Below are 27,735 nucleotides of genomic sequence, written 5' to 3'. Positions count from 1 at the left end.
AATAACACCCATCTCTACTAAAATGCTTGCCTTTATAAACAGATGAAAGAATATGACATTTAAAAGCAAAATGCCTCAGTTCCGATGAATAATCTCGGAGTCGGTTGCTAGCATCTGATGAATGAATGAAACAAGTGCAAATCACAATACGGCAGTGCCACCTCGCTGCAGTCGTGCTAACGCAAGACTGTACGGTGCATCAGCATCCAAGCCACAGCACCGACCACTGCAACAGCAAAGCTGCCCCTCCGCTTACTCCAACCTAAATTTAATACAACTCAGGCTGCGGCTTCTAATAGTTGCCAGGTGCTAAGGCTGGATCAAAACCCCTGGCCACTTAAGAGCACTGAGGGGGTATAAATTTACTTTGAAGGTATGATTTTGGCTTTGTTTTCCTTGTTTGTTGTTGTTTTGTTTTTTGTTTTTTTTTGTTGGCTGTTTGTTTTTTTTTTAATTTGGTTTTGGGAAATATCAAATTTCTCTAAATTGCTTATGGCTAGTGTTGGAGATGGCATCTGAGCCAGATGCTTAGACTTTAACCTGAACCAATATGGCCATTCTTTTCTAGTCTGAACGTTATTTGCTGTCTGGTCACATTTCAAAGGAGCACAACTGCAGTAAAAGCTGAGGAATGTCGGCGCAATGTCACGAGGAGGGCTAACTCTCAGGAATGCTTCTTCCTGCCATTAGTTTTAGAGCAGTACATACTGGGCCAAACAAATTTCGGTCTTTAATGACAGTTAAAGCTTGCACGTTTCAGAGCTGTTGCGTCAAAATCTCTGGAGCATTTTCTAGCCCTTGCCAGAATTGTACAAACGCAAGGCTTAAATAACTGTTCAGAAGAACTGAAATACTTCCTGAGTAATATACAAAGTGACAGAACTAGGAGTTTATTTACCAGCTGATACCTCATTTCAGTTTCTGATACATCTACTTAGGAGTGAAAACGAAACATGCTGGGTTTTGTACGGCAGGCTGGAAAAATGGAAGACATTAATAAAAAGTAATAAACCAAACCAGAACCTTATATTCATTGTAGTTCATGTAGGTAGTACTCAGTGCTCAGACCAGACGGACTGTGGCATTATCATCACAGTCTCATCATATCATTACAGTCACCAGGTTACGTGGCATTTGACCTGAAGACTTTCATCCTTTTTGCAGTGAAAATTCAATGCAAGCTTTGCAACAGGCTTTCTTTCCAAAGAAAAAGTTGGCTTTGTCCAGACGGAAGAAAGGATTTTACCTTAACCCATCACTTACCTGTGGATGCTTTGTGCGAGATCAACGTTGAACATAAAGAAGAATGAATTGTGTTCTTAAACAGAAATTTTCTGTCATCTTAACTCTGATGCTAGACTTTCTGGTCTAGTGGAGAGACGATTCTGCACTAAATTTTCATTGTCATGTATACCTGCAGTCTCATTATAGCCTTTTAGACTCTCTGTAACATACACAAAAGCCTTAGAGCATTGATCTGAATGCCCAGAGGAATAAAGCTTTTTCGTATGGAATTTTACAGTTAAAGAAGAACGCTGGTCCCATTGCTCTAAATGTAAACATTTTGTAGGTGGAAGAAAAAAGACAAAACCAAATGACCAACAGGCAGGACAGGTAAATAAAGGAACAAGATCACAAGCTTCTGCTGAGATTTACAAGAAAGGTGTATCAGGAGAGGGAGCTAGCATGAATGAGTTAAAGCAGGCCTTTTTTGCTAATATGTCCCACGATCAAATCCAGCCAGAAAGCAAGCCAAGGCCTACCGGACTCCGCTTCCTCCCTCTGGCCCCTCTTCTCCCCCCACAAGACAGCATGCCTGTGTGTCTGTTTTATCCACACGTGTGTTACCACACCAGAAATAAGCTGGCTGGCAGGAGACCAGGAGAGGCCACCAAGGCAGGGGCGGTTATGGAACTGGGAGACTGTGCAGAGCACCTCGTACTCCCAGTTGGGATACAAGAAAGCAGCAAGGACCAAGGAGAGACTCCTGCTCACACAGATGCGGAGGGATCAGAGTACTCGGGAGCATTTTACAGCTCTTAGCAGCTCCCACAGCTGCACTTCTGTTTTGCCCTGCCCTAGCTGCAGTCCCACTTCTCCTCTCAACTCCAGTCATGATGGGCTGAGCTCAGAAGGGGAAGTTAAATTAAGCTGTGCGCTCTACTCCTGGTGATCCCTGTGGTAGCTGAGATGTCCTACTCACGTATTTTAGCTTGGCTGAACAGAGAGTAATAAGTGCCTACTGTCACTCTCTAGCAGACGAGTGATGTTAGTAGATAAGCCAGCAATTTCAGTTGCCCTGAAGCAGAAAAGCGCAATTCACTATTTTAGGATTATTTGCAATAGGCTTAAATAAAAAATTTAACTGTTAATGTTAGCACAGGCTTGCTTGGATAAAAGCACAGTTATGTGAAATGAAAAATGCTTGAAAATCCATAGCAAAGGCTATGAGACAACAATATACTGAGCAGTGAAAGCATCAGCCCCTTATACTCATGCTTTGTAGTCCAAGACTTGATACAGCCTAAAGGTGGGTGGGTAAGTTTGGCAGGTGCTACGGTGTCACACAGTGCGTTAACGCCTCCTTAACCACTGATAAATTTACTCCTGCTGTATTTTGAAGCTTCTGCCGGTCTCAAGGCTCTCTACATTCCTGATGGCAAGATAAAAATAAGTTGCATCACATTTTATGGTCTTCATCAGCAATCTAGAAAAACGTACAACCGTCAGGTTGATGACACTTTGACATGCCACGGATGGAATATCAGATGCCACCAAGAACAGAAAAATAACACACAAGTAAGTACCCAGATGCAATTTGCCTTGGCAACTTAAATGCCAATACTCCTAAACGTGCTCTAGAGACTGGAAGGAGAGAAAGAAATGGAAGACTGTAAGCCAGAGGAGACATTTATAATGTCTTGCAAATTATTGAGTCACTAAATTGATAGACAAACACTGTAGGTTTTGCCCAGCCTCCTCCAAAACACCCCTTCACTGTTGTACAGCTAATCGTCACCACCCACAGGTTCCTTAATCATGGCAGCAATACAAACACAGACTGGAAATCATCACAGATGCAGATGGTTTAATGTCCTGCAAATGCGAGCAATCGCATGAATATTATTATGCTTCACAGAACAGGTGTGCGGTAACACTTCGTAATATCTAACAACCAGAAGACCTTCTACACAAGTCACCAACCGAATCCACAATGCGACAATATGTATCCCGAGAAGAAAGCCTGACATATCCCCAGCCCCCTTTTTCTTTTCCAAATAAGCTTTCTGAACACTATACTTGCACTGTGCTCTGAAAACCGCTGGAGGGTGGCAGGAGACTGTCTACGTGCTTCAGAGGTTCCTACCAAGAAGCCAGAATGACGTAAGGAAAGAAGCTGGACTGTAAATGTGATCAGAAACGCTCATCCCATCCCAACTACTACTTACAGACACTTCTAAAACATGACGTGCGTCTCAACCTGAATTCCTATGCTTTACTGCCAGAGAAGTTTGTAATAATCTTGAAAGTGGCAGCTTTAAAACTGTATCCTGTTCCAGGTTTCTACCTCCTGTTTTAGTTTTGTTTCTTAAAGACTATCTTGCTCTGAAACTTAAAGGGAACGGTTACTGATTTCATAACCCGCTGCTGCAATTACAAAATGTAGTCATGAGTCTTCTGGGGAAAGAAAAAAAAAAATTAAAAAGGAAAAAAAAGTAATAGCCTACTCACAGGGAACATCTAAATCATATGTAGCCGACCACTTCCCTTTCCTGTAATGTAGTCTGAGAAAATCCCTGATACTTATTTTAAAGGACCAAAATTTTCCTCCCAGCATGTCACTTCTAATAAAGCTTGGTTAATCAATATGCAACAAATAAATATGGATAATTTTTAATATCCTCTGAAAACAGATTGTCTTCGGATGTGGGGATGCTGCTTCATATCCTAGATATTCCAATACAGCCTCTCTTCTTACAGACGGAAGTAGATCTGCAATTTTAATTCCCTCCCATACATTAAGCTTTCTGCAAAGCTGTTTCATGATGGCCTGATGCAGAACCAAATGCTTCACACTGCTCACACAAAAGCTGTTGCCACACCACAGAACTGCACTCTGCAAACTTTGCTGCTTGTGTTCCTTTTCCCCACCTTCACGTTGTAGCTTTACTACGTTGTCTGCCTGCCCCCATCCACCATTTTGTATCTGCATGTTGCCCCCTGCTAGTGGTAATCTTCCGTCACATTGGCCACAAAATTTTGTCTACACAGGTTTCCTGAAGCAACTCTATATCTACTGCAGGTTTGCAGATTCACACCTTTACAACCGAAGGTCTCTATCCTGCAGGGGCTCATCACTGAGGGTGCCAAATCGAAGGTGAAGTTAATGGGCTGCTTTGCAACATGCTATGAATGCTTGGACTTTTAACTGCTGGATATTTTCAGGAATGCTGTTTTTAAAAATTGCATGTAAGGAGGCCTGACAGGGGAATCTGGTATGGGCATGACATCACTAATACTAAATACTTTTCCCGTTCTGCCATTTTTCTCCCTATCCATCATTTAGGAAAAAAAAAGGACAACTAACGTAATGTAAACAGCACCTACAGCTGGAAGGAATTCCTTCTGCTTTCACCTAGAGCTAAAGCCATCATACAGCATTTTCTGAATTCTTTCTACAATCTAAAGAAAGACTTTGAGCCAACCTCTATCTTGAAATAATCATGCCTGCAAAATGAAGGCTAAAATTAACTACTAGAGGCTGTTGTAGAAACTGCACTCTGCATACAGACTAGGAATACCAGAAAAATGTCTGTTTTATCTCAAACCAGGCCTGAAGGATCTAGCCAGCACTTTTGAAAAAAAAAAAAGGCCTTAAGAGCTGGAGCAGTGTATGACGAAGTGAGCCAAGCAGTGAAGAAGATATGTCAGTAGTCTGAACATGTAGCTCAGAGTTATTTATTTTCTGTAGGTTAGGGAGGGTTTTCTGGTCACTTGTTGCAGTACTAATTGGCTCAAGCTCCACAGTAAACTGTTCACTACTATCAACCTACCAGCTGGAGAAAAGCAGCTGCAATGGTAGTTTGCAGGAATGGAATTTGTACAGTGGGTGGAGGAGGAAGAAATAATAGTAATAAAGGACAACAGGGCTCCACACATGTCGGGAGAACAAAATAGCCTTGTGCAGATTTGAAGTGCTGATGAGAGATGAGGCTTCAAACCTTGTAATTTGAATAAAAGCATTTTGGGCCACTCTGCTATCTAAACAACATGTGGTTACAGCCTGTGCCTCAGGGACTGCATCTTAAAGAAGGACAAGGTATGCCTCACAGCATCCTGCTCCAAGACGAGAAGTGCCCCTCACACAGTCCAACAGAACGTGCCAGGTCTGATGGCTGAAAGGAGAAGGGTTTGGGCCGTGAAAACTCCTCCTCCATGTTCTTTTCCCCAAACACACCCAGAGCACATTGAGAGAGGAATAACTGAGCAGCTTCACAGAAAACACAGAGAACGTATTTGTCATTGCCTTTTGTCAAAAGACACATCCAAGAGAAGAAACTCTTGTAAGGATCAAGAATAGAAGACCAGAATTAGACCCCTGCTGCATTAGCCACTGAAGACAAAAGTAAAATAAATATAAGAAATGCCAAGTTGTATGGTGCATCATATAGCCATATCTATGCACAATCTTACCTTGATCCAGTTATCTCATTAAATGAGCTGGTACAAATCCTTCTCTGGCAAACCTGTCTGAAGTTTACCTAAAATCTATTTCTGTCCCTAGGTGACACTAAACAAACCTGGTTGGAATTCAAATGAATGTCTGTGGTGTATTTAAAACACCTATTAAAAATTTAAAACTGAACTCAAAATGGGTGTGTTTCTAAAGACAAAGACACTTTAATTGACTTTTATGCGTGATATGCATACCTAGAGTAATAAAAGCACTACATAATGAAAAATCTCACTTTGATAAACACCTTATCATCTGCAAAGAACTAATAATTCAGTTTTATCGAAATCAAGACAGCGCTATATTTCTTTTTTAAGTGACAGTAGAACTGGACTTGAGTGATATAATCAGTATGCACTCTTCACAAACTTATGCAATTTTTAGCTGTATGTGTCATCAATTAGCAGACCCTTAAAAAGTGTAAAATTTGCGTATTAAGTAACTTGAGAAGACAATTTCTAAAATGAAGTAGCTGTTTTTGCGGTCTGGAAGTACTATTGAGAATACTTGTCATTTACCAACTAGGAGAACTTCAGTACCTGCATCCTAATCATCCCAACACAGACTAAACAAAAAAAAAAATGCTATGCTTTGGAAATACAGGAATAGCCAGACCTCGTGTCCCTCTCGGACAGAGGCCAGCACCAGATGCTTCAGAGAAACGTGCACGAAACCCCGTGGCAAGTAATTATAGCATAATCTCTCCATATTGGGAGCTTCTTCATAGCTCCCATCTGCTAGAAATTATTTTACATCAATATATAGAATGCAAAAATACTCACCAAAGTGTTTACTTTCCAAGCATCCTCTTTGACTGCTGAAACATTAACCAATTCTTTGTTCAACAGAGGTCTACATGATCAGCCTTCAGTACTATCACGAGCTTCTCTTTTACAATTGCTGTTTCTTTTCTTGCCTTGTAAGCTATTTAAGAAAAGGGTCATTATCTCCTAGCACAGTATGCTTCAGCTACCTTACCTAAACAGATAATCCTGACAAGTAAACTGCAGGTGAAACATTAAAACACTGGTCAGGAGAGAACTAGCACCATAATGCAAAACTATGGGGAACATCTGGTACTGAGACCGAAAGGCACGCATCTACAACACTAGAAAATATTTACTTTAGGTGCCTGGGCATACGCCTTTATTACCAAGAGTCAAAAAACAAGCTGCATGTGGGCAACACATAAAGAAGCAGAGAAAAACGGGTAGAATCTATGTATCCACTGACTTTTATCACAGTTAGTCAAGAACGGAAGCAGATGCTACTGTTACCTGCTCTCCCCACAGTATTTCTACAATCCTTCTATCTATCAAAAGGATCTGGTTTGTGCGTCACTTTTATTCTCTTTGCAGCTAGTCATCTCCAGCCTCTGTCTACTCTGTCTTTCCAAAAAAGCAGCACAGCTAATTGAAGGCAGGACATTTTCCTCCAGTCACTAAGTAGCAAATGCCTTTAAATCACAGTCCATCTCTCAAACAACAACTTAGACACATACACAAAAAACCCACCCCAAAAAAACCCATGAAAAAAAAGAATAGGTTAATCTAACTACCATACCACGAAGTACAGATCATAATTTTGCTGTAAGGCCAGTTAAGATGAGATTTCATTTTTCAGCTAAAGCAGGTGGGAGTGCTGCATGTTGCCATATGTACTCTATGGGCAATACAAAAGCAGCCGTGACACATGCTCAGTGCTGGATTTGAGATGAATTGGTCCGGGGTCAAAGCAACCACGAGTCCATCCTCCACTACAGCAGCCATAACAAACCATCTCCCAACAGTCTGTGCCAGAGTCTCTGTCTTTGACCACCAAGTAGCATGGGCTTCCTTTGCACATTTGAGTGTATTTTGGTCTTAAATAGTGTGATGGATGTGGACAGAAGGCTGGGATAGCATGGTAGAAATAGGAAAAGGAGAGAAATTAAGAGAGAAAGGTGGATATAGCAACATGCTGGAGATCAACTTCCCATTACCTAGTCTTGTATGTGTCTCTACTTTCTTTAGTCCTCTCCAATTAAAGTGAAATTTCTCTGAAGAACTGTTCCCTTAGGCACCAAAGACATAGTTATATGATCACAGTTTTGTTAAAGAATCTTCACTTGAATCACCCTCTCTTCAGTATTCATCACACTGCTTAATTTCCCCCATATCAAATTGTCTAGCCTGCTGAAAAGTATCTTGAAGCATGCATTTTGAAATTAGAGCTGATGAAATAAAACTGGTGACACCTGAAAAGATAAATCAATAAATATACTTTCTGTTTATTTAGCTGTAGTTATAAATGATGTACAAAGTCTTCTCCTGGAGTTACAACAGGATATTAGTTATTCCACCTTCCACCTAGAAATTTTTTTTCACCGGAGTTTGCCTTCTCTTAGACCAGTACAAGCATGAAAATTCTCATTACTGCCTTGTACTACATGGGCTTGGTCTTTTTTGTTTGCTGACCATGTCCTCGATTATCCCATTTGATACACTAGTAATTTAAACACTCTTTCCAATATGTAAAATTCCTTAGAGTTCTAATTTGTTTCTTAGAGAATAAGAACCTATAGCCATTTACCTGGAGAACTCGCTGTGCAACCCGTCCTACAGAAGTGTTTTACATCGCTACACCCCAAGGCCCTTCAGCACCATGTGTCATAACAGGAATGGGGAGATGTACAGCAGCAAGTGGAGGCAAGAAGGGTACAAAGGTACCTTCACGTGCTAAGATGTCTTGTGAGAAACGTACAGTTGACTGGAAACAGAAAACAGCCATACCTGAGAGTCACTGAACGAAGACTAGCCATTTGGTACTGTTGGATGAACCTCAAGAGCATCTTGCATGTCTTTTAATCTCATCTTCTATTCTTCACTTTTATAGATCAAAGATGCTCTTACCAATTCTTCCCCCTGCCCCCGCCCCATCACCCACTGAATTAATAGTACAAGTGAACCTCAACACTAATTCTTTTTATATGGTCATTATTTTGTTCCTGAAGTTGTAAGAGCAGCTGACCTACGTTGTATAGACAAGGTAACTTGCCTTCTGAGCTTCCCTTAACCAAAGCAGTCTGAATTGCTACAAAGATGTGGCTTGGTTTAAATGTCCTTGTATACCAAAAGCCTGGTATTTTTAAATATATTGTTGTTTAAACATATCTAGACATATCTTATTTTTGCAACTATATATACAGTATATATGCGTAGGTCTGAATTGCCACGTAACCAAGATTACTAAAAGGAGCTGATATGCTTCATTATCCAAAATATGACTTTAGCAAGAATACTGATTTCCCAATGAATAGCTACAGTTACCTTCTCTGCCTTTTAGTTTTCCCACAAGAGATATTTTTTTGATCCAATTAAATAAAAATGAAATAGGGGAAATTTGTGCTGAGGAAAGGCTACAGTAATTAACACAAAACTACAGCCTAGTGCTCTGGCAAAGAGCTGAGGGAAGCTATTCATTCTGAAAGACCTCCGACAAATGCCACACATTCCAATTTTGCCATATAAAAATTGAAGCAGATGAATAAAGTTCTGAATAATTCCTGGAGGAAAAGTTCTTTTTTTCCCAAGTAATTTCAATAAAATGCTACAGGAATAAAATTAAATTAACACCAAAAATCATAAAATATACTGAATGAACTGATAAGTAACCCATTTGATCATATTTTAGATCATATTTTAGTACTGTATTGCTATGTTCAAGAGAGGGCATTTTGTGCATGCGTTCCACCAACAAGCAAGCATCAGCCTGTGAACTAAAACTCAGTTCAAATCATTCTCACATGATCAGGTCCCAGGCAAAATAAATTTGAGGCAAATCACCGCTATAAAATTGTATGTGTTAGTTGTGTGAGAGATTAATACATACATTAATCAGATCACGAATAGCAGCCCACCCCCATTAGAGCTGGTAAAATCCCTAGCTTCAAAATTAAACAGTAAAAATGGCATTTTTACAAAAGTCCATGAACAACAACGATTGATTTAGGTCAATGCTTGGGTTGATTATGGTCTTTAAATTTTATATTACTGGCTACACAGTTAGTGTCAGGGCACGCTTCCATTTACATTTTCTTTAGTTGTAAAGCCAGTATCATGAGATTCTCTTAATAATGTTCAATGCTTCAGCCACCCAGCCCCTCCTCTGTTAAAGCTATTGATGGGGCCAAGTGGTAAAACAGAACACTGAAAGGGCTGAAATAAAAACTTAAAAGGAGACCCCAAGTTCTTAAAAAATGAGAGACTGATGAACTGCAGGATGGGGTAGGACCCTCTAAGTAAAATGGAAATGAAACCTTTTGATGCAAGCTGAATCTGTGAAACAACTCAGACCAAACTGTTTATTTCAGCCTCAGAAAGCACAGAAGGATTTGTACCTCCCAGAACGCATGTCCGTGGTTCTGTGCAATAGTGGGTAACACCACCAATACCCAGAGCTGGACAATCTCCTGAATTGCCTTTGCTTTTGTAAATGCTACCGAGCAGCAGAAGTAGCAAATTTGCTTACTAGCAGCTAATTAGAAGAGGAAACAGTTTCATTTTCTGGCATAAGATTTTTTGTTTGCTTCTTAAAAGAATGCAAGTTCAAAGCAATGACAATAAAACCATCTTGTTCTGCCTCCAGGAAGGATGCTGCATATGGAGGTGTCCCAGCACAGTATCATAGAGGGCTTTTTGCAAGCCTGAGGGTATGTTATGATGGTTTCAAGGTATGAGGCACGAGAGGTGAGAATCTCTCATCAGAAGTCCATGGGCACTGGAACAGGTGGGTATATAAAAGCTGTGTTGAATGGAAGAGAAGGAAATCTGGAGATAGAAAGCTAACCCAAATTCTACCAATATGAGAAAGCTAAGCTCTATTATTCTTGTTATGGCACAAAATGCAAGACAACATTACTCTGCAAACTACAGCATGCTGTCTATACACAGATAAATTCACAGAAATGCTCTATTACTCTCTCTCAAAAATTAGGAATACAACTGTCTGAACAAAGTAGTCCCTTGCATCCTTGAGGCGTCACAATAGGATATAAATGCTATAGAATTATTTTTACTTTAAAAGCTTTAATATACACATTCTCCCTTGAGCACAAAGTTATTCACTACAATGACATGATAGCCAATAAGAAAGTAATAGCTTTGTGCCTTTGTGCATACTGGTGAAGTGTCTGACCCCACATATTACAAGACATGATTTGAGGCTAGCAATGTTTTGAGAGAGTTTACTGGAAGAAAGATAACACCGGAGCAGGTTGCCTTGACGACACTGTGTAGCTGCACCAGAAATCAAAAGCAAATGTAGGATCTTCTCCTATGATAAGGACTGCAAAGTATTCACCAAACTGGGTTAAAAAGGGAACTATTCCCACAGCAAGTCAATGTTACCTGACCTATGCAATATTAGCTATCGCTCCTTATCATGAGCCTTATTAGAAAACTGATGAAAAAGCCAGATAGTTCATACTTCACAGCACAGGGCAATAAGAAGTAAACAGCAAGCAATACAGTAATGAGTGCTCAAAGTTTCTTTTTTTTTCCTGGGAGACTCTGCAGGTCACTTCTGGTTCTGAGAGTCTGCTCTGGCAGGATAAGTGGTTTCTAATGGCGACCACTTTTGATTTTATAGCAGGAATTCACAAAGGTGTCTCTGAAGACTATATCACTTTTGGCAGTGATTGCCATATCCTTGAACAAGGAATGTAAATAGAAATTATCCAGCTAGCATTGAACCAAAAATAAATCAACACCCTTAATATATTTTGCCATCACTGAATTTATCATGCGTGCTACCAGATTTCATCAAAACAAGATTTATCCACAAAGCATCCAGTTATGAATGAATCCCTCCAGGCAGTCATATTTTTTAAGATTTACTCTTTCTATAGGACTGCATTTAGCACAGAGAAGGGAGCCGAATCTGGCGCTCTCACACGTTATCTAAGAGCTCTAACAACTGGATTTAGCGTAGTGCAGGTGACGACTGTTTTGTAAAAAAAGGCACCCTATGCAGGTTTAACTCCAACAGGGGGAACAAAAGATGTATCCCTGCTCCAGAGTGAAAGAGAGTCTGGGAGAGATATGGGACTTGAAGATTCACTTTACGCTTTCCTTTTGTCCATCATAGCTCTCAGAGCAGCATTCTGATTTTCTGCTGCGGCTTCCACAGGTGATTAATTTTATTTTTTAAGGAGTGTTTGGAATTGCTGATTTCTCTGCCTTACAGTTGGGCATTACCCACAAGTTGTCTGTTGGCTCAAACCCTACATCTTACTTGGTTACACAGCTCCTACTGATCCAATGCTGCAAACAGAGTAACTTTAACCTACTATAGAAAAACTAAGTATTTGCTTTTGATCCAATAGTTAAATCCCCTGAAATCTCCCCCACACTGATTTAACCAGTTAATCACTAATCTGACCACAAAGGGGTCCCGATACGCTTGAACTGGGTTTTGCTTTGTATGGAAATTTGAGTTAGCCAGTTCCGTAACTTCTCTCCAGGACCTAAATACCCTGCTCTGGGCAGTTGTGAAGCACATATCTCCAACTGGGACTTAAACCTTTGAATCCTGTATGGGATTTAAAGCTGGCATGGGCATTTTATCACTCGTTGTTTATAAAATAAATGATACCAAGCAGAGAGAGAGCGCATTCCTTCCTTCTCTTCTAATGACAAGCAGCTGGGTACACGAGAAGTTCCATGGAGTTCAAGGGTGTAAAACCCAAAGAGAGGCACCTCGTATCACATTTAGAAGTGCTATTTATCACTACCTAAGCAAATACAGAATACAAGAGGAGTGAACACTTAGAAGATATACAGATGCATTCAAAATAAACAAGATCAAGTTTCTTTCATTATCAGTATTTTAATACTGGCTTTGCTTCTGTTTAATTTAGCAGAAACTTATCACTCTGTTCTAAAAGAACACTCTCAATCCTCTATCTTTAAAAGGGTTGACTTCAGATACCCTTTCTAGGAGAAAGAAAATCAACCTCAACTGGTACAGAATGCTTCCCTAAACAAAAAATTGACTTGCTCTTCCTTAATGACCAAGAGTAACTACTCCTTAATGACCAAGAGTAACTACATGGTAACAATGTGCAATATTGCTTATGCCTCATATAAATAAGAAATTATTTGTAAATCATTTAAAACATAAAACAAAATCAGGAGAGAAAATAGGTATATCTGACACCAGAGAATAATCTGTTGGGATAATGCATCAAAGTAAAACATCTCATCAGATACCAGACGTCTTAAATAGACAGCCAAATTTAAACGCGAAAAGTATTTTGAAGTATAGCGAGACACTGTGGAGAAATCTCCATTTGAAGACATTTCTGCATTTTAAGTCCCTTTTAATTTGACACTTTTATCCATTTCATACTTACAGTATTTTCATTCAGTTCCTGTTTCCACTATACTTCAAACACCAAATTCAAGAGATATGAAAAACAGGTACTACTTTACCAGGATCACCAGGATTCTTTTTAAAGAAGAAGTGATGTTCTCAGGATGAAGCTATTACCTGAGAGCTGAGTAAGGAACTCACACAAGCTTCTTGCCACTTTCTAATTCCTTCCATGATAAAGTCACTTTATAAATGAGGAATTCTGCATTATGGATTGCAAATGCTGAAAGGTAAAGCTACAAATGCAACTGTATTATTTATAGCCATATATAGACATAACAGAGACCATGAGAAATAAAACAGGCACACTAAGCAATGCTTAATATTTAATCTCTAAATTTATATTATAGCCAAGTAATTAGACCTGCTCAAATATATGAAACATTTGCAATGCCTGTTGATCAATGCTTAAAGGGATTACTTCAATGCAAAGACCCACTAAAATGATTAAACTAGGTTTTATTTGATGTCTGGTGCTTTCAGGGATTCTGTAATTAAATAACTGTGGCATATTGGCACAAGCCTATTGATTAATAGAGTTATCTTGATTGATGTTAACTTAGTATGCTGCACATTGTCACTTATGAGTGCTAACAGCTGTATGACACGATATTCAAACATGATTTTGCTATAAACCCCTAGACTTTGATAAAAAACTGTTAGGAAGCATGTTGGGTGCATGAAAGGCTGAAGCATGAATAAAGATGGTAATTCACCAGTTGAATCAAATAGTTTGGTTTATATTTAAATTCTGCTTTTGTGATACTGCAAAAACAAAAGTATAGATACCTTTAATTAAGCTCTGTGGTCTGTAATTTTCTCCCTTCATGAGACCAGCGGTTGGAACGTTGCAAAGGTATTACGATAAAATTCATCACAATGAAGTAATGCATAATCCAGAACTAAACTTTAGAATCTCACATCATGAGTAAGGTAGAGATTAAAAATCAAAACTGGTTGAGAGATGTGACCCTTTCACTTGTAGAATTCCACTTCAAATCCAGGTCTAAAGGCCATGGAAATGGGATCTTCTGGAGCTGGCCACAAACTTTCACTTTAGGGGAAATAATTTCCTTTTTTTTTCTTTAATAGAATGAGTTTCTTATGGAACTGAATAGGTACTCTTCTGTTGGAACTAAATCTGTGGTCTTTTGTTTAGGAAACACTGAAATGAAATCTGTTTTCAGAATTTCTCAAAGTTTATTAGCAAAATAAATAATTTTTTTGTCAATTTTGCTGTTCCCACTTGGCATATGGCCAAGCTGACAAGAATTGCATCGTTTTCAGTTACAGCTGCCACTGCTTATAATGTCCTTGTCCTTATGACCAGAGAATTCTAGAGATTTGGAGAATTTTAATTCACTGCTGCCAGGCTGGACATAGTGCTGGGGACTGAAGGCTCTCAGAGTCTAGTACATAGCTAAGCCTTAGCAAAACCTAAAGCTCTCAAGAAGGTCTGGAAATCCTAGAGTCTGTAGTGCTTTTCAGATCCTGCATCAAGGAGACAGGATTGTGGAGACCTTCAGCTTTAGGAGCTGCCTGTCCCACAGCACTTGGGTCTGTGGTGACCAGACTTCACGCCATCTTCTGAAAAACCTGGACTCCTAGGGAATGCCTGACAGCTGAGGCCCTGGCCTCCGTAGAAGCTTCCAAGAAATTTGACAGTGTTTCACTGGAACTTTCCACTTTTCCAAAATAGATAGGTTTTGACAAAACAGCACTTTCAGTGATTTTTATAAAAGATGTTTGGGTGGAAAGTTACCAGGCAGATGTACTTACTCGGCAGGTCTCTTGGTGATCACTCTTTCCTCCCTTACCTTGTCTTTGCTACTGCTGTCAAAATGCTCAGTTTACAAAACAGCTTCTCACAAACATTTTAGTGTTTCGCAAATTTGTGAACAATGGTGATGATAGTGCATACGCTTATTAGGGATGATAAATTTACTTTAATATAACATATGAAGGGTGTCACAGTTGAATGCTATAAATGCAAAAAGGATAACTAATTTTAACTTTGAAATATTTGGAAACTTTGGTTTTGGTTTCTGAAATCGGTGCAAATTATTAGAAAGGATCTATAATTAGATGTTGGGTCCATACTATACAGACAAATATTTGTTAGCACTGCATTTGAAGGGGGGGAATATCGCCAGCATTTACTGCCAGGCAGATAAGCCACATTTGAGTACTGCTTTGAGCAGAAACAAAAATATCCTGTCTGATAGAAGAGGTTAATCTTTCCTATGTCAGAAATCAAAAATGTACCTGAGAACCAATGATAAGCTGAATAAGGTGGTAATCATTCAATTAAGAAATGACAGACTTGCAGGAATTACATTACCACTCTGTATCTGCCACTATTCCATTAATTTCTTTCAATTAAAAAAAAAGGGGGGGGGGGGGGGGGGCAGCAGTGACCACACACACACAGAGAGTTAAAAGTGCCTACTTCTGATATCAACAGTTATGCACATTTTACATTCCTTTTCTCCTTGGACACTATAAATTTTGTTTCCGTTTTTTAAAAGATGCTCTGTTATCTAATGCAATCAGGAAAAGGCTTTTGTAAAAAATACTGATTTCTGTATATTCTCTTGGGGAAAGTGGCTGTTGCAAGTGTACTTGTTAGATAGAAGGTTAAAGCAATTTGTGTTGAAAATGGAAACACATATACAGAAAAAAATCCCCCAAAGATACGCTACAGGCAGGAGATTTTATGCAATTATCTCCTTCCTGTCAGATTAGTTAAAATTTATCTGCAATTACTAAAACCTAAGTCAATGTAATAAAGTTTTTAGCCATCAGTTTTTTATTTACATCTGTTTCAATTTCCAGTCTACCTGGCAAGATCTACCTGGCACTTGAGAACTGTGTCCTTTCCTATCACAAGCTTTGCTTGTCAAATCAATCCCAATTCTCTCTTCAACAGTGGTTTATCATCAGGGACTTACTAGAAAATTTCTCTGGATGGGAAGTGAGAAGGAATTCCATTTGCTCTCCCTTTCTCTGAACTGCTGCTACCTGTGCAAGGCTGACAAAAACAAAAGGTCCTTTGCCATCAAAACTCTACTACATATGCGTATACTAGTTATAAGCTAATAGTTTCTACATGTTTTTCAAGGGCTCTCACACTGAAATTTATTTTAAATCAAAACTTGCCCTGTTCTAGATTGACTCGAACTTAAGATGCAAGAAAACCCCAAAAGGATGAGAGCATTGTAAGAAAAAAATTAGAGAACAAGTTATTCACTCCAAAGAAAATAAAACCCACATACGTTTAACAAACTCTTCACCTTCCCTACACTGACAACATGTACCATTAAATTGATTTATCCTGCAAAACAGATGAGTGCAGATAACATACATTTGACTTTCAGGATGCAAGGTCACCCTGTAGTTTAGATTCCATTAACTAATCTTAATGCAAGAGTGATTAATTTGCCCACAAGTGTAACAGTTAGAACAGATGCAGCTAAATTGATTGACTGCGTTACTTCGTAATTGCTGTCTCCACATTGGTATAAGCATCATTCTCAACCAGAAGTTATGGGCTCAACGTAAAAATTACTGGGCGAACTGGCCTATGTTATTCAGGAAGAAATGTGATGAGTAAGATTTCTTTCTGGCTTAAAAATAGGCAGATGAGCCAATAACAACAAGCTGAAGTTAAAAGTTCTAAATACAAAAACCTACTATTTGTGCATTTATATTGCATGTGTGCTGAAAAAGAGTCTTTAGTCAAAATCCTCTGCTGCTGTAAATTAAGTAACTGAAACGTAGAAATAAAAATCACTGGGACTGATGTAACAACAGCAAATACAAAGCCATTTTGGACAGGCAGAGGTTTCTTTGGTTCTGCCAGTGCTTTGCACAGACATTCTGGCCATTTGACACTTGAGGAGAATTACATTCAAAAGCACCATACCTTCCGAAGAGGTTTGAGCTTGGTCTCCATTATAAAGTCGTACTTGCAGAGTTCACAACAGCGTGTGTCTGAGCTCTTAATCCACTGGTGCAGGCAGGCCTGATGAACAAAGCGCAGGGTCCCTGTGCAGCGACATGGTGTGATGAGGGGACTTTCATCATCTCCCTCACAGTGACAGATCCTGACAGGAAGGACAGCAAGAGCTAGTGAGGGAACTTGCCAACCAGCAGTGCAAAGGCACTGGTTTATTTACACCGTTTTTCATTTTCAGACTTGACATTCGTAAGATGCCAGGTATATGACCTTTCAGGTTGAGGCCCAGGAACATATTCTTTGTTCCCTTCTGCCACTTAGTAATTACACTTCACTTAGTTATTTCTCTTTGAATTTGCTGTGTGCTCTGAAGGTGAAGCAATGGAAATAACGCTGTTTCTCCCTTTTATGCTTGGCAAAACCTTTAAGACAAATACCAGGGCTCTTTCTAAGAGCTGAATAGTTCTTGGTCTGTAAGCAATGCCAATAAAAACCTCAAAGTTAGCAGAATCTAACCCAAGCTGAAAATATCTAGTATGAAAAGGACAAAAAGTTCCTAGGATACCTCTTTGGAGTTACGCAGCTAAAAGGATTAGCGAACAGTTTTGGGTACTCTGGAGTCATGTGTATGGCACAGCGTGTACACACATGCATACACTTTTTAGGAGGCAGGTGTTAAAAAGTCATGGTCCTTCCTTTTTTTCCTTCTTCACTGTCCCTTTGAAGGAGATAGCTGTGTTATCTGGGAAATCAAAACCTACAGCTGTAAGCAGACCCTAAGATAGAGGTCGGTCCCAGAACTGTTGTTATTTTGTAATGGGATACAGAGCTTTTCTCTTTGTGGTTTTGCATAAAGCGATCAGTGTCCTAACACGACAATCTGACGGACTGCTTCTGTGACACATGTCTAAATGTCTTCCTGATCCTCCCTTCTTCCAAACAGACTTCTGATCATATCATGAAAGCGTTCACGTATCGAAACCAATGACAGCTTTATTGGCAAGCATCTCTGTGAAGGCAGAGAAAGCTCTATGGTGAGTGGAAGGCTTAACCGAACACCTGAAGTTAAGGAGGTTCACCTCAACAAAGAGTAACTCCCTCCCATCCCCATCCCCATCCCAGAAAAACACAGCAAAGCACCCAAGCCCTAATGAATGTCCTAAGTGTCAAACTGGCATGTAGGGGAGGGGAAAAAAAAAAAAAAAAAAGCTGAAGCCTGAGAAATGTTATTTCAAAACGGAGAAGTAGCAGCCACAGCACAGATCCTGGTGTCACGCAAACGAAACTTAGAGCTTAGAAACTTCGTGCTTAGGAAAGGCAGATATGTGTGTGCAGAAGAGTATGAACACTTCTGAGGAATAACCCACCCCGTTATGCGGAAAGCTGTGGCCCCAACGCTCCTGGGGTAGGAGAAGGGCTGAGGAGGGCCCTGCGGTGAGGTTGTCTTCCCTCAGGCCGGGCTGGGGAAGAAGGGTGACCTTCTTCCCAGCGCAGGAGCACCCGGCGTACGTCGGGACAAAGCCTGGCAAAGAGACCCTGCGAACGACTGGCTACAGCACAGCACTGAGGCTGCCAAGTCTATGAGCAGGGGGAGGAGGAAATTTCAACGCTTAAGCGAAAGACCTATGGACCAAAACCAGCAGCTTCGTGGTTCTTCCATGGTGTAGCCTAGAGCCATGAGAAAATGAATCTACAATAATGGGAAAGCAGAACAAAGCTGCTTTGCTAGATATATAGAAAGAAAGAGACTAAGAAAAACCAACAGAAAAATGAAGCTCCGGAAACCTGGTACACAAAAGCAGGTTTCAGTGTCTGTGGTGCTGCCCGTACAGCATCTTCTACCCCATGGGCGTGGAGGGGAGAAGAAAATATCCACAACTTCCACCGTGCACACATTCATTTTTTTGAGACACATTTTACAAGAACTCAGTTTGCAGTTTCTTTTTTACTAACCCAGCCAAGCTAGGTGCATCAGTGGCTGAGTTCTTAAATGGAAACTGGCTATATGCTGGCTTCTTGTTGAGCCTGTAGCTTAAGCAGAACTAAATTTTCAAAACAACAAAGAGCTATTTTGCTAACAAATGCATTCCCAGCTGAGAGTTACATAAACCCCCATAATTTTCTTTTTAAATTAAAGCTGTTTCCCAAAGGAAAATTAGTATTCCTTGTTCATTTAAATTCAAGCTATACATAATTTATTTTACAAGCTTAGCACTTAAACTATTTAGAAATTAGACAACTAAGTGATGTACCCAAGAGCCTTTTTTCTACTACTGCCAGAGTTGTTTAAAATTATTTTAAGAGCTAAAATACAAGCCTAAACCTCCACTGGGATCTTCAAATAAAGTGACACTGCGAATTTGAAATGAATAGGAGTATTCTTTAGTAGAAATACTTTTACAGAAAAGCACTATATGAATTATACATTCTATTTCTGCTTTCTTTGTACAGAAGATACACGCCAAACAGGGTGACATCAAGAACTTGTGTTATACAGAAGCTTGAACTAAATAATCTGATGGCCTCTTCTAGCTTTACAACCATGAAATATGTAATGAGAATAAAACCAAACTTCAAATGGAATTAAAGTCCAGAGAAAAGAACCAAAGGCATGGTTTTCATTAGCTTGAATGCTCTTCGGTGCAATTTAGCTCTTCATTATTTGTTTAGCCAGAAGAAATTAGCTTAAAAGAAGTTCACGCTACCTAAACTCACAGTCACAGTCTTTAAAGATATGTGGGTGCCTGACAGCTATTGAAACAGACTGTTGGCTGCTTAAATACCTTTTGAAGACTTGGGCCAGATAACTTGTAATATCTTGCTCGGCCATTAGTACTGAAGCAGAATTTTGTGTGTCTTTGCCCTCTGCTATATTTAGCTATAATGCCCATCCTAATTATCACAAATTATAGAAAAGAAATTGTAGAGAATGGTTTTGAAAAATATGTTGTGGAAACAGAACTGAGGTAGGGATGCAAAGCATAGACTTACCCAAACCGTTTCTAAACTAAGTTGGAGGCCAAGAACTTCCACGCTAGTTTCCTATTTACATGATCACAACTGTTCAAAATTTTCACCCATCCGACTATTTACAGGGCTGAACTTATCCTGAAAGTAAAATTTGCTTACATAAGTTAGCAATGAGTTGAATGAAAAAATCCCACTCTCCAATATAAAGTAAAAAAAATTGCTAAATCTATACTGATTTATTTACTAGTTGTAGTACAGCACTGATCATGGTTAATAGCTGCAGTTTCAGCTGCTCAGATACACCTACAGAATTTACATACTCAGCTTTTCTCAACTTTCTAGCCCTTTAGTAGATAAATAGCCTTCATTACAGAGCAATACTTCTGACTATCTGGAAATGGAGGGGAGGGAAGTCAGCTACTTGACCAAATCCTTTTAGTTAGAATCCCTTTATAGTTGCAAATTGAGCCTGCATAATTTTTATTTTTGGGGGGGGTAGGTTTGACAGCTTAGAGCTTTAAAGATTCCTGCCTGTGAACAGGACCTTGCTTGTCTAGGGGGAAAGATTAGTACAAGGCTCCAATGGAGCTTTTGCTCTAGAAATCATGTGTACACCAGACACCACAGCACATACGAGCTATTAGACGATCTTCTGATTCGAATTTACAAATTTTTTTTGCGTGTGTGTTGAATATACACCTAAAGAAATATCCCTACACATTGATATCACAGAATATTTATTCTTCTTTAAAGAAAGCTCACTGTGAAACTTTGTGAAATAATATTCTAACAGTGCAGTCATTCTTAAGCTTAAGTTTTTTGCTTTATATGCCAGCATTTTCATTACCCATCACATATTTCTCTGGCACAGAATTGTTTCTACAACCTTCAGCACACTGATGTACCAAAGAAATTTATGCCAGTGCTGTGGATATATCAGACAAAAATCTATAAAAAAATCTTTAAAGGATGTTCTTAAATAGCAGGCTTACTTATAATGTGATGATTTAGCAAAAAGAAAAAAATATTTTTCAAGAAAAAATTCAAAATGCTGATCTGAAACCATAATTAATCTTTGTGAAAAATTTTGCATAATTCATATAAAAACTGTTGCAGATTCCTTGTATGTTCCTTACACAAAAAACAATTCTCAAACAGAAACAGAATAGTTCAATTTAGAAAATTTTTAGAGAGCAATGTATGTAAAAATGAAAAGTTAAAGAAGTTTACTGAGAACATTTTAGAATTATTTTTCAGTATTTCTTTTTGTTCAAAATATTAACTAAATTTAAGACATTCAAATGATGCTGAAAAACTCACGCATAGTGCAAGGCTTGATCGAGAAATTGTATGTGATGTATTAAACCTTGTACAATAATGACTATGCAAAATGAGTAAGTAAAATGCCAGTAGTTTGAAGTATACCATCTCCTTCAGGGAAGGGCATATTGACACCATACATATATAAACAAAAGAAATTTTTAATGGAAATTTCCCTTGTTTTCCCCGGTCCTGTTCATTGCAAAAGTTAGAAGGCAGACAGGGAAGTGTGAAACAAGATGCCTACACCTTGTAGACATTAATATGTTAATATGTTAATTGCATTTAGGCTGATTTTCAGAAAAACAGCAAGAGCTATCCTGGATGATTGTCCTTCACTTCTCATCAAATTAAGACTTTTTTTTTTTCCCAGACAGACAAATGTTTCTTACATAATCTCAGTTTAAAGGTCAACTAAAATCAGTATGAAGCAAGGAGTTCACATGGATAATTTTCAGGTTTTCGTAGCAACCAAATTTACAATCTAGACGGTTAGTCACCATCTGAGCTGCTTATTGCGGGAGACACAGGTAGATTCCAACAGGTTTGTAGCTTTTCCTTCACATGCAAGGTAACAATTTTACTCTCATTAAAGAGAATAGCTGCTAATCTCTACCCTCTTCAAAAACCACCAGTTATCCTAACCTGTCTTTCACTAATCCACTTTACTCTTCAGTAATTAAGAAAATGGGCCAATCTTTATGCCGCTGTAGTGAAGTAGAAAATGCACTTATTCTGCGGGAGCTTTGTGCGTACTGTGAAACTTAGTGCTCTACCCCTACCTGGTTGGCAAGCGTTCCTCTGTGACACTATCTGTACAGCTGATTTCCCTAGATGACTATTGTCAAAGGAAGGTGATTAAGGATAAGAATGAATCAGCCCGTCCCTGCTTGTGCTTCAAGCCACATAAGAGCCTTGTCATCAGGAGCAGCACTGGCAGAAAACAGTTTGCAGTAATTCTGCACCAACAGAACTCCTTCAGTGGTTCCCGTATTTGAGATTGGCACTGCATCTCAGTACTTCAGAAGATTTTCAAGAATTTTTGGCCATTACATATAGACAAAGGGTTTAGCTACAGTAAGAGCGCAGATAGCTTTTACAGGCTGCCTTAAAAATATATCAGGTCAAATTTTACCGTTATTAACAAATGTACAATCTAGGGGAATGCCTCTAAGGCTTTCAAAAAATCAAGTGTATATGGGGGCACGGGCATACTGATTATGATGTATGATAATGTTTAAGGGCTATAAGTGACGTAATTATTTTAAAACTGCATTGTTCTTTAATATTCCCGGGTGCTATATAGCTATGTCTATGGTAACAAGCACTGCAGTGAAAGTGTAGCAAATCCGTTGGAAAAAAAACCAGTTAGCGCTAAAAACCTGGTGTCTACACCAGGCACATCATGGTGGGGTGTGCTTTGATTTGACACTGATCGGAGGTTGGACCAGGAATACATCTTGCAGTTTACTTTCACTCAGAGGGAATACAGTTGGGGAACCCTGAGACCAATCCTCAGCAGAGTCTAGACTCTGGTAAAAGTAAAGGTGATCAGATGTGCTTCAAAAACAGGCTCCTTTTGTGAACTAAAGCACTAATGGAGGCCCCTTCACTGACAAAATTAGGAGGAGCTACTGCCTTGTCACTGTGACATATTTACCACCACTGTGATGCAATTTCTATGCACTGTGAACTAAACTAATGCAGATGCCCCAGACCCATACTGTCATTTTCCGGCAGATGGAAGTATACCAGTAGAACAGAAATGCTTTCGAACTTTTAACAGATCTCCCTAATAAAAGGGGGAAGTATCTTCTCCACATAAACACGCTCAAGGAAGATAATGCGTATTCCAAAAACATTGGTTTTGGTGAGAAATGATTGAAGAGGCAGTTAAAATCTTGCCCTTCACTGGAAAGCATACCTGGACTCATAATGATTATGCAAGGATAAATTCTTACCCTGTTCAGTGGGTACATCTCAGTGCTATATCTCACTATTACTAAAGGGATCTTAGGGAGAAACAGCATAGCTGGAAAATGTTGGACCAAGTGAATCCCTGGCTTTGATTTTTGGCTGTGAGGATTATTAGCTGCCAGCATGAAATACCATGAGCTCCTAGGTTATCTTAATTGGACCAAAAGGAACCAATTACACAGGTTTTCAAAAGGATGCAAAAAATTGCTCTCATCACTGTCTGATAATCTTAAGAAAACTCCTGTTCTCCTGTCCAAAAAAGGTCATTTTCTCTTTCTGCCAATTCATAAATTGCTTGCAGTACTTTTAGATAGCTAGAACCTAAAGCTAAAGCAAAGAACTTATGAACAACGCACAGCAAATAATTAACTCATTCATAAACAGAAACAAATAAAAAATCAAACCCTGCTCCTGCATAATTTATCACTTGGAAAAATAAAAGTTAAATTCACTAACTATGTTCACCCTGCAGTAGGCTACAGCATGCCATGTTTCCCTTGTTTCCATTTTGCAGGCTTTTTTTTTTTTTTTAATCTCATTTCCATTCTTTCCATTGTTAAATCGTAAAGTAATCTAAATGACAAATTGGTCCTCCTCTCTGTTTAAACACAGTGTGAATGAAGCACATTAATTCTCCATACCGAATGTAATCAATTTGTATCCCTCTTCCCTGTCACTCCTGCCCTTCCGTTATGCTATAGTCAGCTGTCTTTACCTGACTAGAGGAAAAAACATTTTCAAATTGTTGCACCACACCAGTGGAATTTCATAATGGTCTAGGTAAATCTTTCTCTTGGTTTCTGCAAACGTGATCAGAATTTGTAAGAGACCCAAGAGCAAATAACATTAGCAAAAGCACACTAAATCTCTTATTTTGTCAACATTTCCTGTCCTTCTATTAATCTTCCATATAGGTGATAAATAGGATATCTAACCATCTAAGGAGTTACAAGTAATTCCTGCCTCAGATACACTGTCAGTGCAACACAAGATATGTATCAGACAAGATTTACTGCACTGAACATAGTTCAAAGAACTAGGGACTGCATCTTAAAAAAGGATTTAGATTTCCTCCCATCCGCCTAAAGTCAAAGCGTTAAGTAACTAAACTCCCTACAGAACATATGCATGCTTTAAGTATTTAATAATGGGACCCTTAAAACCAAGGGTGTCCTCTCACACGAACTTTCTAGCAGGAAGTGGTGCCATTTCACCTATTTGCATTAAAAAATAGTAGGTTGTCCTGGTTCCAGCTGGGATAGAGTTAACTGTCTTCCTAGTAGCTGGTACAGTGCTATGATTTTGGGTTCAGTATGAGAAGAATGTTGATAACATACTGATGTTTTCAGTTGTTGACAAGTAATGTTTAGTCTAAAGTCAAGGACTTTTCAGCTTCTTCTGCCCAGCCAGCAAGAAGGCTGGAGGGGCACAAGAAGCTGGGAGGGGACACAGCCAGGGCAGCTGACCCAAAGTGGCCAACAGGGTATTCCATACCACGTGACATCATGCCCAGTATATAAACTGGGGGGAGCTGGCCTGAGCGGAGTGCAGCTCGGGAACTAACTGGGCATCGGTCAGTGAGTGGTGAGCAATTGCGTTGTGCATCACTTGTATATTGCAATCTTTTAATTATTACTATTGCCATTTTATTATTGTTATCATTATCATTATTAGTTTCTTCCTTTCTGTTCCATTAAACTGTTCTTATCTCAACGCACAAGTTTTACTCTTTTTTTCCAATTCTCTCCCCCATGCCACTGGGTAGGGGGGAAGTGAGTGAGCAGCTTCATGGTGCTTAGTTTCTTTCTGGGGTTAAACTGTGACATAGGTTTTGAGAGAAAGAAGCAAAAACCAGGACTCAGTTGTCCCCCAGTTAAGTGACCCTAACCACAACAAAGACATGCTTGCCCTGTTTCGATTCTCCTTGCATCCTTCTGAATCATGGAGAGCTTCCAAACGAGACTGCATAACCAGATGGCCAAAGAGGTGACAGATGGGGCTTTGAACCATCAGGCAGAGAATAGAATTAACCAGGATTTCATAGTGCTTCAAAGACTGATGAACCACTAGACCACCACATAAAGGAGGAGATTCCTCAAAAAGCAGGAGATTCCTATCAGAAAGTCATTTTGCAAAAAGAAGGCTTTGAATGGGAAAGTAAGCAGCAGTCGCAGTTCCTTAAAAGGAAGGGGTGAGCAGCCAACATGCAGGACAAGACTCAGAGATTTGGCTCCTAATGAAGGAACGTCTCATCCTGAGACCCCAAAGAAGGCACTAACATCCCAGGAAGACACAGGCTAAGAACACTCTTCAGCCAAACGCTACAGTCTGGCAGTTCAGCATCCTCCAGTTTTTGGTGATTTTAGAGGGCTCTGGAGGGTATTTCAAGTCTAAGTATTTTGCACTACAGTTTAAATTATTTACTGGATCCAACTTCATGGTTTCAGTATAAATATTTAAAATTAGTGTTAAATTTCAATGGTAGTATTTGAGCCTATATATCTATCTTCTGTTCACTTATCTTTTTTCCTCAAGTCTATGAGGACTTGTCTCCTCCCAAGAGGCTTTCTGTCTGTTGATTTTGTCAGCACTCTACTACATGAATATTTCAGGATGTAAGTATTTTCATGCAAGATACTACTTTTGCAAGTCCTACTAAATAGTACTATGGAGAGAAAACCCTGTTACAACACTTGATTTCACAGAGAGAAACTACATATTCATATTACCTCTTGTCAAGTGCAATGCACACTATTTCCTCCTATCTATGACTGTGTTAACACATAAAAAAAACCCCATTATTAGTCTTTTCCTAAATTTATAATGGCCTTTTAATTAATACACTAGCTTTTTAAAGCTGATTTTAAAAAAAAATACCTGAAGTAGATTCTGCAGATTTCACGAATCGTCTTCATCATCTCCCTTCGTACTTCTCCCCGTTCTCATCAGTCTTCTGGCATGCCCTGCTCTTCTATTTACTCCTCAAATGAGGGTCTGCCATTACCTGGCTGCATACACAGTCATTCATGGAGTTCGATAAAATCAAAATTCTACTTCCGATAAGCATTTTTTTCATAGTGAGAAACTCCACCTTATTTAAGTGTGGGGGGTTTCTTTCAGCTAATTACAGCTCAGTGTTATTGCTGAAATGACTGCATCAGTACTACAAAAAGATTTTACACCAAAAGCATAACTACTCAAACAGAAAATCTTTCAATTCTCCCATCACAAATAATAAAAAGACCATAAGATTAATTCAGAGTCAATACATAAAGCCCTTATGATACACTAGCGGTAATATCAACTAACTAATTTTCTTTCCTTAGTAATTCCCATGTGAAAATCCATTGGAATAAATGCTCAAAATCCACTCACTTCATCATGTCCCACACATAGCTTTTCCCTTCAGGGAGATTACCCTCATGAAGACCAAAGAAAGCTATTTCTGAGACTATGCCTCAAGCCACATGGCAAATTCCAGAATAAAGTACATACAAAGAAAATCTCAGGCACAGGGCGACTTAGAAAAAGGGGAATCCAACTGTATGATTTAGAAAGCCTATCCTGTGTATCTCAAAAAAAAAATAAAAAAAATAATAAAAAAAAAAACAACAGGTGCCAAAACAACTTAGCATTGTCAGAACTTATGTAATTGTCCCTAATCCCAGAAACAGAAACCTTGCCTTCTAATGGACTCCAGAAGAAACGAGTATGTTCAGGGAAGAGATTGTAATGATAACCATCAATGCCATGCCATTGTGTCACCATTTTGGAAACAAAGGAACAGTGACACTAGAACGGGAAATGTCTCAGTTAAATTGACCAAGAGGCCTACATTAGACTAGCTGAAATATATATTGCACCATTGTACTATACTTTACCTAATGTGCTTATGCTAGAATTGGGTGTGTGCTGTCACATTCCCGCTCATGCAGCCAAATGCACATTGAGGAAACTGCCTTACGTGTGTATATAAATGCATTCCACTGCCAGTAATTCATGAGGAAGGAAACAAATTGCCTACCCAAACACTTAAAGACAAAATAAGTGGCACCAGGAGATGTTTAAGATCCCTGTTCCTCTGCTATTTCCACACAATCCCATCTAGGTGAGAGCCATTCCTCTCAGCCAGTTTTGTCACATCAACTAGAAGATATGAATACCTACGATGAAAAGCTTGAAGAAATACCTCAAGAAAACAAATTTTCCACATCACAACCAGCTACGTTAATTCCAGTCTTAGAATAAACATCACCAAAAAAAAATCCTTTTTCTATTTGTCATGCAGAAACATGGTTACTGTATATATGCACATCTGCATTGAAATGTAATTCTTTTTTTGTTTCAGATGCAAGATTGAGAA

General features: G+C 39.1%; 1 protein-coding gene across 3 annotated transcripts in view; it reads right to left on the bottom strand.

Annotated features, from left to right (window-relative positions):
• MARCHF1 (membrane associated ring-CH-type finger 1) overlaps nt 1–27,735 on the bottom strand; it is a 256,852-nt gene that overhangs the window by 7,713 nt on the left and 221,404 nt on the right. For all 3 annotated transcript variants that reach the window (XM_049833781.1, XM_049833800.1, XM_049833791.1), the window contains one exon: nt 17,073–17,253. In XM_049833781.1, the coding sequence (XP_049689738.1) occupies nt 17,073–17,253 (181 nt within the window). The remainder of the gene's footprint in view (nt 1–17,072; nt 17,254–27,735) is intronic.

Source organism: Accipiter gentilis, chromosome 3 (assembly GCF_929443795.1).
Source record: "Accipiter gentilis chromosome 3, bAccGen1.1, whole genome shotgun sequence".
NCBI lineage: Eukaryota > Metazoa > Chordata > Aves > Accipitriformes > Accipitridae > Astur > Astur gentilis.
This window is presented reverse-complemented; position numbering and strand designations above follow the sequence as displayed.